Below are 12,467 nucleotides of genomic sequence, written 5' to 3'. Positions count from 1 at the left end.
GCACTTCAGCCTGGCAACAGAGTGAGACTCCGTCTCAAAAAAAAAGATGGAACATTGTGATTTTATTCATGGAATGTGAATGCAAATCTAAATTATTGAATACAAGACACATTAAAATTAAGCACAGTTTTTAATGTAAAGAAAATTAAGTGTTCCTTTGGTATACCTCCTGTGCCTAACTCTGTTATGCTGTAGTATTTTAATATTGTTGAGAATAGTGTACAAATATCATTTGTATTGATTTATTTTTTATTGAGGGGCTACCTTATATGTATTTATATGAATGAGAGAAAATAATTTCCTGGAATTATCTGACTTGTGTAAATTAGAGTGTGGTGTTAACACTGAAAAATATCAATATTTCTTGCCATTCAACTCCATCAACAGTAGGAAAAGCTTCAATTATGATGAACCTCTCTTTGGATCACTGGGCTAATTTGGGAGAAACAGGGACAGAACTGGAGCAAAACCACCAGGTGGATTATACTAATTTCAAATTGGAACTAATATCTGATAAGAGGACGCATGTTAGAGAATAATTTTTTATTTAAGAGCATTATAAAAATGTGCATTTTTGTTCATATGATTACCATTCTTTTGTGCTTTTTGTGTCTTAATTTTTGTGGTCTTATGTTTAGAAAGTTAATATAAGTTACTGGGAAAATCGGCTCAATTCTGGGGCTTAAAAATTGTGACCAGGCCAAGTTAGAACGTGTCTAGGCATGTAGATGAATGTGGTTGGTGGGGAGATGGAGATTTTATTGTGTAAAATGGCTAACCTGGATTCCATGGAGAAGTTCTGACATTTTTCTGTGAGCCCAAAATGGAGAAACGAACATTTTGAAGTTGCGGGGAGGGTCTCAGGTATAAATATGATCTGCATTCTTCTTCTTTTTTTTTTTTTTTGAGACGGAGTTTCACTCCGTTGCCCAGGGTAGAGTGCAGTGGCATGATCTCATCTCACTGCAACTTCCGCCTCCTGGATTGAAACGATTCTCCTGCCTCAGCCTCCTGAGTAGCTGGAATTAAAGGCATGCACCACCACGCCCAGCTAATTTTTTTTTGTATTTTTAGTAGAGATGGGGTTTCACCGTGTTGGCGAGTCTGGTCTCAAACCCCGGACCTGAAGTGATCCACCTGCCTCGGCCTCCCAAAGTGCTGGGATTACAGGCATGAGCCACTGCGCCTGGCTTGCATTCTTTTAAGTATAGAAATGTTCAGTTTTGTCTCATTGCAGCATTGTCACCTGAACTAGGGTATTTTTCCATAGAACATTTTCAAGTTATATTGTAGTCAAAAATATATTGGTTGGATAAATTACAGTATAACTGAATGTTGAGCATTCTAATAAGTAAAATAATCCTCATATGAGTATTATTTTCTAGCTTTCAGAGATTGTTCGTGAGTTCAAGTCGACTAACCGCTTGCTCCTAACTGGAACACCTTTGCAGAATAACCTGCATGAACTGTGGGCCTTACTCAACTTTCTATTGCCTGATGTCTTTAATTCTGCAGATGTAAGTTTAAGCCATATGTTTTAAGTATAACTTTCTTATTTTCACTGACGTGTGTTTTAAAACACTATAGATTGAAATTTATGGTACTTTTTAATTTGTAATTTTTTATCTGCATGTTTTGGTTTTCTTAGGAAAGAGTTCTTTAATACAAAGTTTTAAATGAGGATCTTTTGAGAAATAGTATGCTTCTTGTCTTTGAGATCAACTTGCCTGTTCAACTTTGTCTCTATCACATTACTCCTAAAACTTATGATGTGAGGCTGAGTCCATAGTAGTGCATTCACCATTTTATTTTCATTAAGTTGAAGGGGTTTGAAACATATTTTTGTATACTAGTTTGGCAGGTGGAAGCTATAAAATAATCTTTGATTACTGTAGGCATTGACATTTGGTGAGTGCTAAAGAGCTCAGAGTATGTGATTTGAAAGACAGCATATTGTGTAAATGTGTGATTTATATTTTTTTTTTTATCATTAACACAAAGTTATGCTAGGACACCAAACTAAATGGAAAGATTTAAGAACTTTGGTGCTTGATTTTTCCCATTATTATTATTATTATTATTATTATTCTTATTTTGAGAGGGAGTCTCACTCTGTCCCCCAGGCTGGAGTACAGTGGCACAATCTCAGCTCACTGCAACCTCCGCCTCCCGGATTAAAGTGATTCTCCTGCCTCAGCCTCCCCAGTAGCTGGGATTACAGGTGCCCGTCACCACACCTGGCTAATTTTTTGTATTTTTAGTAGAGACAGGGTTTTGCCATGTTGGTCAGGCTGGTCTCGAACTCCTGACCTCAAGTGGTCTGCCCGCCTCAGCCTCCCAAAGTGCTGGGATTACAGGTGTGAGCCACTGTACCCGGCCCCATTATGACTATTAATTGATAATAAAAAGTAGCAAGTTCAGCCATAAGTTGGTTTGCACACTTTATCTTGCTTTCATTTGTTTTATTGTTTGGTAAAATTAACATTCTTATTAGCGTTATGTCTTTGATTTTATATTCTACTTTTTAAACTAGATATAATATTGCTACAGTATGGGGAAGCCTAATAAATGTCTTTTAAGGAAAAAGTTGATGGAATTCTTACACAATGGGGCTCAAATTTTGTTAACTGCTCCAGTATTTTACCTATTTTCAGAAGTAAATAATAGTAGCTATCACAGCTGATAATATTTTTGAAAGTACTTTTTAAATGCATTATTTCCGTATTGGTTGTGTAAGAATCTACAGAATATCGGGTATATTTTAAAAAACTGTGCACTCATTGGAGAATTTCCACCCCTCTACAGGACTTTGATTCTTGGTTTGACACTAAAAATTGTCTTGGTGATCAAAAACTCGTGGAAAGACTTCATGCAGTAAGTAATAGCAGACAAGAACATTCAGTAATTAAATAGTATACACAAACTGACCCAGAAAACAAAATGCTATGGAATCTGTTTGAACTTGTGTTTGCCTCTTGGCTCAATGTCACTGTTTCTCCCTCCTAACCTTTGTGACAGCCTCTTTGTTTTTTTTTTTTTGTTGTTGTTTGTTTGTTTGTTTTTATTCCTCTATGTCCTCAGCCTCTCTCTAGAGCAGCTTTTTTGCCTTGGCTCTCCCCTGTGAATAATGTGGTCCTCTCCAATAGAGAGGCTGTTCCTGCTCCCACACCCCACAGTTCCTCAGGATGGTATCGGTCTTCTCCTAGTTCCCCCACTGCCACTTCTAAGCTACTGCTTCTCCACTGTCATGTATAAAGCTCTTCCTTTGAAGCCTAAGCTGTCTTGCAGTTTTATCCTCCACCCATTCTGTTTCCTGTTAATCTGTTCATCATTGGGTGGCTCCTTAACATTCATTGTATACCAATTTTGTATTCTTTTTTTTTTTTTTCTTTAAGACAGAGTCTTGGTCTGTCGGCCAGGCTGGAGTGCAGTGGCATGATCTTGGCACACTCCAAACTCCACCTCCCTGGCTCAAGCAATTCTCCTGCCTCAGCCTCCCGAGTAGCTGGGATTACAGGTGTGTGCCACCACGCCCGGCTAATTTTTGTATTTTTAGTAGAGATGGGGTTTCACCACGTTGGCCAGGCTGATCTCGAACTCCTGACCTCAGGTAATCTGCCCGCCTGGGCCTCCCAAAGTGCTGGGATTACAGGCGTGAGCCACTGCGTCCAACCTTTCTTTTCTTTTCTTTTCTTTTTCTTTTGAGAGAGTCTCGCTCTATAGCCCAGGCTGCTGGAGTTCAGTGGCATGATCTTGGCTCACTGCAACTCCTGCCTCCCGGGTTCAAGCGATTCTCTTGCCTCAGCCTCCCAAGTAGCTGGGACTAAAGGCACATGCCACCACGCCCAGGTAATTTTTGTATTTTTAGTAGAGACGGGTTTTCACCATGTTGGCCAGGCTGGTCTCGAACTCCTGACCTCATGATCCACCCATCTTGGCCTCCCAAAGTGCTGAGATTACAGGCGAGAACCACTGTGCCCGGCCCCAACTTTCTATTCTTTGATCGCAATTTCTCATCTCTTTCTAGTGCTTTCGTTCATGTTAATCCTTCTGTACTTGTCCTGTTACCTCACAGAGACCTCTAATCCCCAGACCTCTGCATTTTCTCCCCATCTATCAGCTTATTTCTGTTGTGACTTTTTTCTGTATCCAGCAATGAACTCATTTTCTATCACTCGAACCATCTTTGGCCAGTACTCCTAAACTCCCTTGCTCCCTTCTCCGTCTGCCATACCTGCCTAAAAACCGTAACCTGGAATAATGTAATGTAACTGTCTCTGTCTTCTGGGTTTCAATTTTGCTTCTGCTACTTACTAGCAGAGTGGACATCTCTGTATTGGGGCTGCCCAACATTGGTAAAGAAGATTTCACAACTGTCCAGGTTGGAACCACCGTGATTCCATGTTCTCTAACATAAGCTGAGATGTCATGATACTGGTGATCCTTCAGCATGGCCTTCTATAGTCTTCTTTCCTGTTTCCTATAACAACTATTTCAGACCTTCCCCAGTCTCCCCAAGATTTCTATCCCAGGTATCTCCTGCCCTCCTTCTCCCTCATCAGGTAACATCATTCCTTTCTCAAAGAGAAAAAAGAAGACAGTAGGTAGGAAGTCCTTCAAGCATGTCAACCTTCTAAGGAGGTCTGCATCTGTGTTACCTTCTGTTTGAGTGGAAGAGGTGTCTTTTCTCTGGTCAGTGGCTAATTCTTCCATGTGAATCCTTGATCTCATCTCTTCCTATTCTTTATGGACTTTCCCCCATGATTTATCTTTTTAGTTGACTATATTTTCTACCTCTTTTTAATTGACTATATTTTCTGTCTTTTTAACTGACTGTATTTTCTACCTCTCCATCCATATTGGGTCTTTTCCCTAAGTGTAAACATGCTCAGGTATCTCCCTTATTAATTCCAAACCCAAACATGTACCCATCCACCCTCACACATAGGCAAAACAGTGCTCCCTCAACACTGTGTCCCTCTGGCTGTGATTCCTTTTTCTTCCCTTGATAGCTAAGCTCCTTGAAAGAGTAGTTTATCCTTTCCATATCTACTCCCTAGTCTCCTGTTTACTCTTGAATCCATTGACCACTGGCTTCTATCTATTCCATACAACTGAAACTTATCTCACAGTGTCTCCAATGACTTTCCAGTTGCTGAATTCAGGGTACGCTTTTTGGTCAGTATCTTGGCTATTGCTTTGAAGCTGCTGACTATCTCCTCCTGCTGGAAACTCTTTGCTGCTTGGTTTCTAGGATACTGTTCTCTTTTGGATTTTCTTTTACCCTTTGTCCACCCCTATCAGTCCCTTTTGTGGGCTTTTCTTTCTTTGACTGTCTCTTATGAAGTTTAGCATTTTATAGGGCTTTGTCTTTGGCTTTTGTACATGCTCTCCCTGGGGATCCACTGCCATGGTTTTACCTACCACCTATATACTGATGCCTCCTTAATTGACCTCTCTGTATCCCTCTCCTAATCACTATACTTTCATAACGCATTGCCTTCGGAGTCTTTTTGTAAGTATCTCACAGGCAGTTTAAACTCTTAAGGATATCTTTTAGAAAACTTTGAGGCTCACACCAGAAGCCAGAAGTCTTCTTTTACTCTTCCCCTGTCCTTACCTCCCATAGATCTCTAATAATAATAGCTACAGTTTATTGTCTACTATATACTTAAGTTCTACACATGTACTACCACAAATTTCCACAGCAGACTTGGAAATAGGTATCATTATCCCCATTTAAAAATGTTTGGCTGGGCAGGGTGGCTCACACCTGTAATCCCAGCACTTTGGGAGGCCGAGGCCGGTGGATCATGAGGTCAAGAGATTGAGACCATCCTGGCCAACATGGTGAAACCACATTTCTACTAAAAATACAAAAAATTAGCTGGGCGTGGTGGCTGGCGCCTATAGTCCCAGCTACTCGGGAGGCTGAGGTAGGAGAATGGCTTGAACCTGGGAGACGGAGGTTGCAGTGAGCCGAGATCTCACCACTGCATTTCAGCCTGGCGACAGAGTGAGACTCTGTCCCCTTCCCCCCCGCCCAAAAAAAAAGTTTGGCGGGCCGGGCGCAGTGGCTCACGCCTGTAATCCTAGCACTTTTTACAAAGTGCTGTAATCCTAGCACTTTTTACAATGTGCTGTAATCTTAGCACTTTGGGAGGTCGAGGCAGGCAGATTGCCTGAGCTCAGGAGTTCGAGACCAGCCTGGGCAACATGGTGAAACCTCATCTGTACTAAAATAGGAAAAATTAGCCGAGCGTGGTGGTGTGTGCCTGTAGTCCCAGCTACTTGGGAGGCTGAGGCAGGAGAATTGCTTGAACCTGGGAGGCGGAGGTTGCAGTGAGCCGAGATTGCCCCACTGCACTCCAGCCTGGGTGACAGAGCGAGACTCTGTCTCAAAAAAAAAAAAAAGTTTGGTATATACACATATCATATATTTGTTTTTGGATGAACCGATGAGGAAATAGGCTTGGAAAAATTAGAGAACTTTCCTAGGCTCACAACAGCTAGTCAGGACTGAGCTGATTTTAGAATTAGCCTGATCTGGGTTTGAATTCCACATCTACCACTTGCTAGCAAAGTTCCTTTGATGGCCTTACTAAAATAGAAATGATAACATTTCTTTCAGATTTATTGTAAGGATTAAATAATACATGTAAAGTTCATAGTATAGTATCTGGCACATTGTAGGTAGGTACTCTATAGATTGTGGCACTATTGTCTTGGGATAGAACCTGTCTTCCAGGTATACACTGACTATTTTATCTTTTTTTCTCTATTCATCTATATTTTCCTTCATATTGAATGTTTTCTCCTCATTTATATATTTAACTACAGTCATGCACTGGCATAACAACGTTATGGTCAACGATGGACCGCATAGATGATGGTGGTCCCATCAGATTATAATGGAGCATATATAGAGACCTTATATATGGCACTTGTTACTGGCATTGCAGATCAAGTAGGGGAAATGATTGATAGTGAGTAATGGTGCTGGGACACGTGGTTTTCTATATGAAAAAACAAATAAATACATATACCATGTAGGTTTGTGTAAGAACACTCTATGATCTTAGCACAATGATGAAATCACTTAACAACACATTTCTTAGAACATATCCCCATCATTAAGTGGCACATGATGGTACTTTGAAATGACCTGCATTTTTATTTTATTTTTGAAGACTCCATGATAGATATTCTGACTTCAGATTTCCTCTCAGGTTTAAAAATCCTGTGGGCTGGGCACAGTGGCTCACGCCTGTAATCCCAGCACTTTGGGAGGCCAAGGCGGGTGGATCACGGGGTCGGGAGTTCGAGACCAGCCTGGCCAACATGGTGAAACCCCGTCTCTACTAAAGATACAAAAATGAGCCAGGCGTGGTGGCGCATACCTGTAATTCCAGCTACTCAGGAGGCTGAGGCTGAGGCAGGAGAATTGCTTGAAGCCAGGAGGCGGAGGTTGCAGTGAGCTGAGATTGTGCCATTGCACTCCAGCCTGGGTGACAGGGTGAGACTATCTCCAAAAAGAAAAAAAAAAAAAATCTTGTGTTACAGCAGCTTTTTTTTTTTTTTTTTTTTTTTTTTTTAAGGGTTCTTTAGTGCTTATTCAGCAACCAATAGTCTTGTTGTCTTAATTTTTCATGTATTTTGTGCCATGCAGTCATGAATGCCTACTTTAGGTCCCCTATTCTGATTTTCTAATGGATTCTTACTTGGTGGTTCTTTACCAAGAAAGTTCACAACTGATATTGGTAGTGTTTGTCAGACTATGCAGTGGGAAGTAAATTTCACATTAATGTTGTTAATGAAATACATTATTAATCATATTAAATGTTTCATAAACTTTTGTAAAAATGATCACCTTTTAGGTTTTAAAACCATTTTTGTTACGCCGTATAAAAACTGATGTAGAGAAGAGTCTGCCACCTAAAAAGGAAATAAAGATTTACTTGGGGCTGAGTAAGATGCAACGAGAATGGTGAGCTATTTCATTTCCTTTAAAACTTATTTGTGTGTAAGAATTTACTAAAAATTAGCTTTGTAGTTGTTCAGTTATGCTGTTAGTTCAAAAATTACATTTTATATTTAAATGGCAAGTTAAGTAGTTCAGATATTTTCAGAGAAAATTTGTAAGTATTTTATTTAACCCTTTGAAAAGAGTATAGGTTTTGGAGTCTATAGATCTGTGTTTGAATTCCATGCATTACCACTTAATAGCTAGTTATCTTGGGCAAGTTACATAGCCTAAATTTCCATTCTGTAAAATGGGGATAATAATATTTAACTTATGAGGATGATGTTAGGATTAAAGGGGGTAATGTCAGTGGCATACTTGTTAGTTGAAAAGCATTCTTTAAAAGCATTCTTTGGCCAGGTGCAGTGGCTCACATCTGTAATCCCAGCACTTTGGGAGGCCAAGGCAGGAGGATCGTTTGAGCCCAAGAGTTCAAGACTAGCCTGGGCAACAAAGTGAGACCCCATCTCTACAAAAAATAAAAAATAAAATTAGCTGAGCATTGTGGCACACACCTGTGTTTCCAGCTACATGAGAGGCTGAAGCAGGAGGATTACTGGAGCCCAGGAAGTGAAGGCTGCAGTGAGCTATGTTTGTGCCACTGCACTCCAGGGTAGGCGACAGAGTGAGACCGTGTCTCAAAAAAAAGCATTCTTGCTTTTTCCTTCAGTGAAAATAATTATAACCGTATTACTAGTGTTGATGAAAATTTCGGTGATTGTGGATATTACAAAAATAGAATCTGGAATGGTTAGATAAATGCAATTAAAGCAGGAAATTGACAAGGGAAGTCACAAGGAATCATAAGTGGGAAGTGTTGATAATGTAATAATGCTGCTAATAGGAGCAAAATGTTACGTATATAAATACAATTAGATCATGTATAAAATATATGATTTCTTTACTACACGAGATTAAGAGTATATTCTTTGGACTCAGACATAAGATCACAGCTTGGTTTTGTCCCTTCTGTGACCCTGAGTAAGTTGTTTAACTTCTCTTAGCTGCCTTAATTTCCATCTGTAAAATGGGGATGATACTAGTAAATACTCAGAATTGTTATGAAGATTTAGTGGCATAATTCATATAAAGCCCTTGACATGATACTTGGCACTTGCACTCAGCAAAAGTTGATAATTATTATAATTACATATTATCATTGATTGGGTGTATATATATACGTAAGTCTCTGTGGGGGTGGAATTGTAGAAAAGAGAATGAAAAATATTTATAGGATCAGAAAAAAATGACCTGTGAAGACAGGTATAAGAAATTGAAATTGTTTTTAGTTCAAACAAGTAAATGTTGAGTGTCAAATTCAGGCAAATGTTGTAGTTACTGATAATTAGCAGGTAGAATTCTCTAAATAATTGTCAACTGATGGCAATTTCTCGTCATGGATAAAGCAGGAGGAAACAGGTTTATAAGCAACACACAAGTTCACATGTTCAAATATTCATTACTTTGTTGGTTTTGCCCATTAGATTTAATCTCAAGTCAAATCTTGTTTATCTTTAGACAGGAATCTAATCTGATGGCCAAAGGAACATTTGTTTATGACATTAACTTTCTAGTAATTGATGATTAATTATAGTTTAAATTTTTAGGTATACAAAAATCCTGATGAAAGATATTGATGTTTTAAACTCTTCTGGCAAGATGGACAAGATGCGACTCTTAAACATTCTGATGCAGCTTCGAAAGTGTTGTAATCATCCATATCTGTTTGATGGTGCTGAACCTGGTCCACCTTATACCACTGATGAGCATATTGTCAGCAACAGCGGTAAAATGGTAGTTCTGGATAAACTATTGGCCAAACTCAAAGAACAGGGTGAGTAATAAATTTTTAAATTAGCATGGAATAAATTTATGTTAATGACTTGTATGTAAATAAAATTTTCCATATTCATTCATTCACTTATTCAGCAGACATTGTTGAGTACTTACCATTTGCCAGGAATTGTCCTACAGGCTGGGTGTACAAAGATGAATAAGACAACAATCTTTGCCTTGGATAAGCTCACAGTGTAGTGAGGAGGAATAGTTGCAATTCATTGTGATAAGTGCTATGATATGTTGAGAAACTGGGAGTTGGGAAAGTCTTCACAGAGATGACCTTTGAGGTGAGCACTGGAGAATGTGTAGGAGTGAACCATGGGGAAAAGGAGGGGAAGGGTTTTCTAGGGCAATGAAACGAGGTGTGAAACAAGGGAACACAGAGAGCATATGGTACTTGGGGTAGAGTGGCAGTTGATGAATCTGGAAAGATGGATGGAGCCAAATTATGAAAGGTATTTTAAACCATGCCTTAAGGAGTTAGGACTTGTATTTTGAAGGCAGAGGGAGCGTCAGAGAAGACTTGGCTGTGAAGAGTGACAATCAGAGTATGTCACTCTTACATGTTAGGAAGAGAACCTTGAAAGCAGTATGGGGGTCTATTGAGGATGAGAGACTAGGAACAGGAGACTAGTTGGGAGACTATTGCTGTAGTCCAGTGAGAGAGCCTGTGGACCCATCATTCATCCTTAAGAAAAAGTAAAGGCAATCTTTTATCTTTTAAGTCATTGCAATATGTGTGGAGGATTTTGAAGACCTTAAAAAATGCCTAACTCAACAAATGCATTATTCTATATATAGCATCTCTTGAAGGTGTGTGTGTGTGTATGCACGTGTGTGTGTGCGTTAGTGGAGTGTTCATGTGCTCTACGTTTATGTTGCATGTGTTTATTTTGTAGCTTTTAAGTTAGTTTCACACAAGTTGTACAACTCACTTTTTCTTGGTGAAATGTTTTAGGTTCAAGGGTTCTCATTTTCAGCCAGATGACTCGCTTGTTGGATATTTTGGAAGATTATTGCATGTGGCGTGGTTATGAGTATTGTCGACTGGATGGACAAACCCCGCATGAAGAAAGAGAGGTGAGGAAGAGAAAATAAAATAAGATTTCAGAAATCAGAGTTCAATTAAGCAATGTATATCAACATTAGGTAGCTTTGAACTTTTGCCTTTTCTTTAGGTGGGTGCATTGAATTTCTCATTAGCATCTCTTTCTCTCTTCAGTCTTCAGTGTGGCTTCCATTCCACTGATTCTTTACAAATCATCTTTTTCAAGGTCTTCAAAGACATCACCACTTATCTAAAGGGCACTACACCATCCCATCCTTATTTTCTCTAACCATGCCTATCTCTGACCTTTTAAATTACTAACAGTTTCTCACCTTACTCTCTGACCTTCAATTTCATGTCATTTTCTTTTCCTAATTTGCCAGCTATAGCAGACCTTTGCCATTTGTGGAGTTTAATGGTTGAGATTTTGCCAGTTTATAAGCAACCCTAAAGACTCATGAAGCATAGTAATCTGTAAAGGGAATGATCTTTGTTCTTATAGAGCTCTTGTAAAAACTAAATGTGAAAACATAGGTATAGGTATTTATCATGAATTTAAACCTTGGGACACTAAAAGGTTGGCCTGCAGGAATGAGTCACTTAGTGAGTAAGCTTATCTAGTATGCAGTATTTTTCTCAAACATGGAAATTCTTACAGGTCTTTAGATTATTCCTCACAAATGTCATGGGTCTAATGCATTTAATACCCTTTAAAGCGCTTTTTCTTGGAAGGCTTTGCTAATTTATCTTCTGTTTTCTGTGATCCTTCAGAGCTCTGTCTTTGGCTACTGTTTTAAGTCTGTACAGTAAGTCCTCACTTAATGTCGTTGCAAAAAAAAATTAGCCGGGTGTGGTGGTCTGCGTCTGTAATCCCAGCTACTCAGGAGGCTGAGGCAGCAGAATCGCTTCAACCTGGGAGGTGGAGGTTGCAGTGAGCCAAGATCATGACATTGCACCACTCCATCCTGGGTGACATAATGAGACTCTGTCTAAAAAAAAAAAAAAAAAAAGATAGGTTCGTATAGAAACTGCGACGTCAATCAGAACAATGTATGATGAAATCAATTCTGTCTTAGGCTAATTGATATAAACAAGATTTAAGTTCTGGCCAGGTGTGTTAGCTCATGCCTGTAATAACAACGTTTGGGATTGGGAGGCTGAGGCAGGAGGATTGCTCGAGCCCAGTAAAGACTAGCCTGAGCAACATAGCGAGACCCGGTCTCTACAAAAATAAAATAAAATTTAAAAAAGCATTAGCCAGGCATGGTGGCATGCACCTGTAGTCCTTGCTCCTCTGGAGGCCGAGGCAGGAGGATGGCTTGAGCCCAGGAGTTTGAGGCTGCAGTGAGATGTGATTGTGCCACTGCACTTCAAACTGTGTGACAGGACAAGACCCCAATTCCTGTGGCATATTTCTGGTCACAAAGACATCACCAAGCTTCTAAATAAAGACCAAAACACTTATAATATTCAACATGGAAATAAATGTGAGCCATACATACGTTTAAGAAAGATTAATAAAAACAAGTAAGATAATTATTTACCTGCTTATTCCAG

The 12,467-nt window shown here is 39.4% G+C and overlaps 1 protein-coding gene across 10 annotated transcripts in view; it reads left to right on the top strand.

The window, feature by feature from the left end:
* The window catches only part of SMARCA1 (SWI/SNF related, matrix associated, actin dependent regulator of chromatin, subfamily a, member 1), a 76,514-nt gene that overhangs the window by 16,165 nt on the left and 47,882 nt on the right, over positions 1-12,467 (top strand). For all 10 annotated transcript variants that reach the window (NM_001133734.1, XM_024240351.3, XM_054544088.2 and 7 more), the window contains 5 exon segments: positions 1,386-1,517; positions 2,806-2,874; positions 7,878-7,987; positions 9,631-9,857; positions 10,821-10,942. In NM_001133734.1, coding sequence (NP_001127206.1) covers positions 1,386-1,517; positions 2,806-2,874; positions 7,878-7,987; positions 9,631-9,857; positions 10,821-10,942 — 660 coding nt within the window.

The sequence above is a fragment of the Pongo abelii genome, chromosome X, assembly GCF_028885655.2.
Source record: "Pongo abelii isolate AG06213 chromosome X, NHGRI_mPonAbe1-v2.0_pri, whole genome shotgun sequence".
Lineage (NCBI taxonomy): Eukaryota > Metazoa > Chordata > Mammalia > Primates > Hominidae > Pongo > Pongo abelii.
This window is presented reverse-complemented; position numbering and strand designations above follow the sequence as displayed.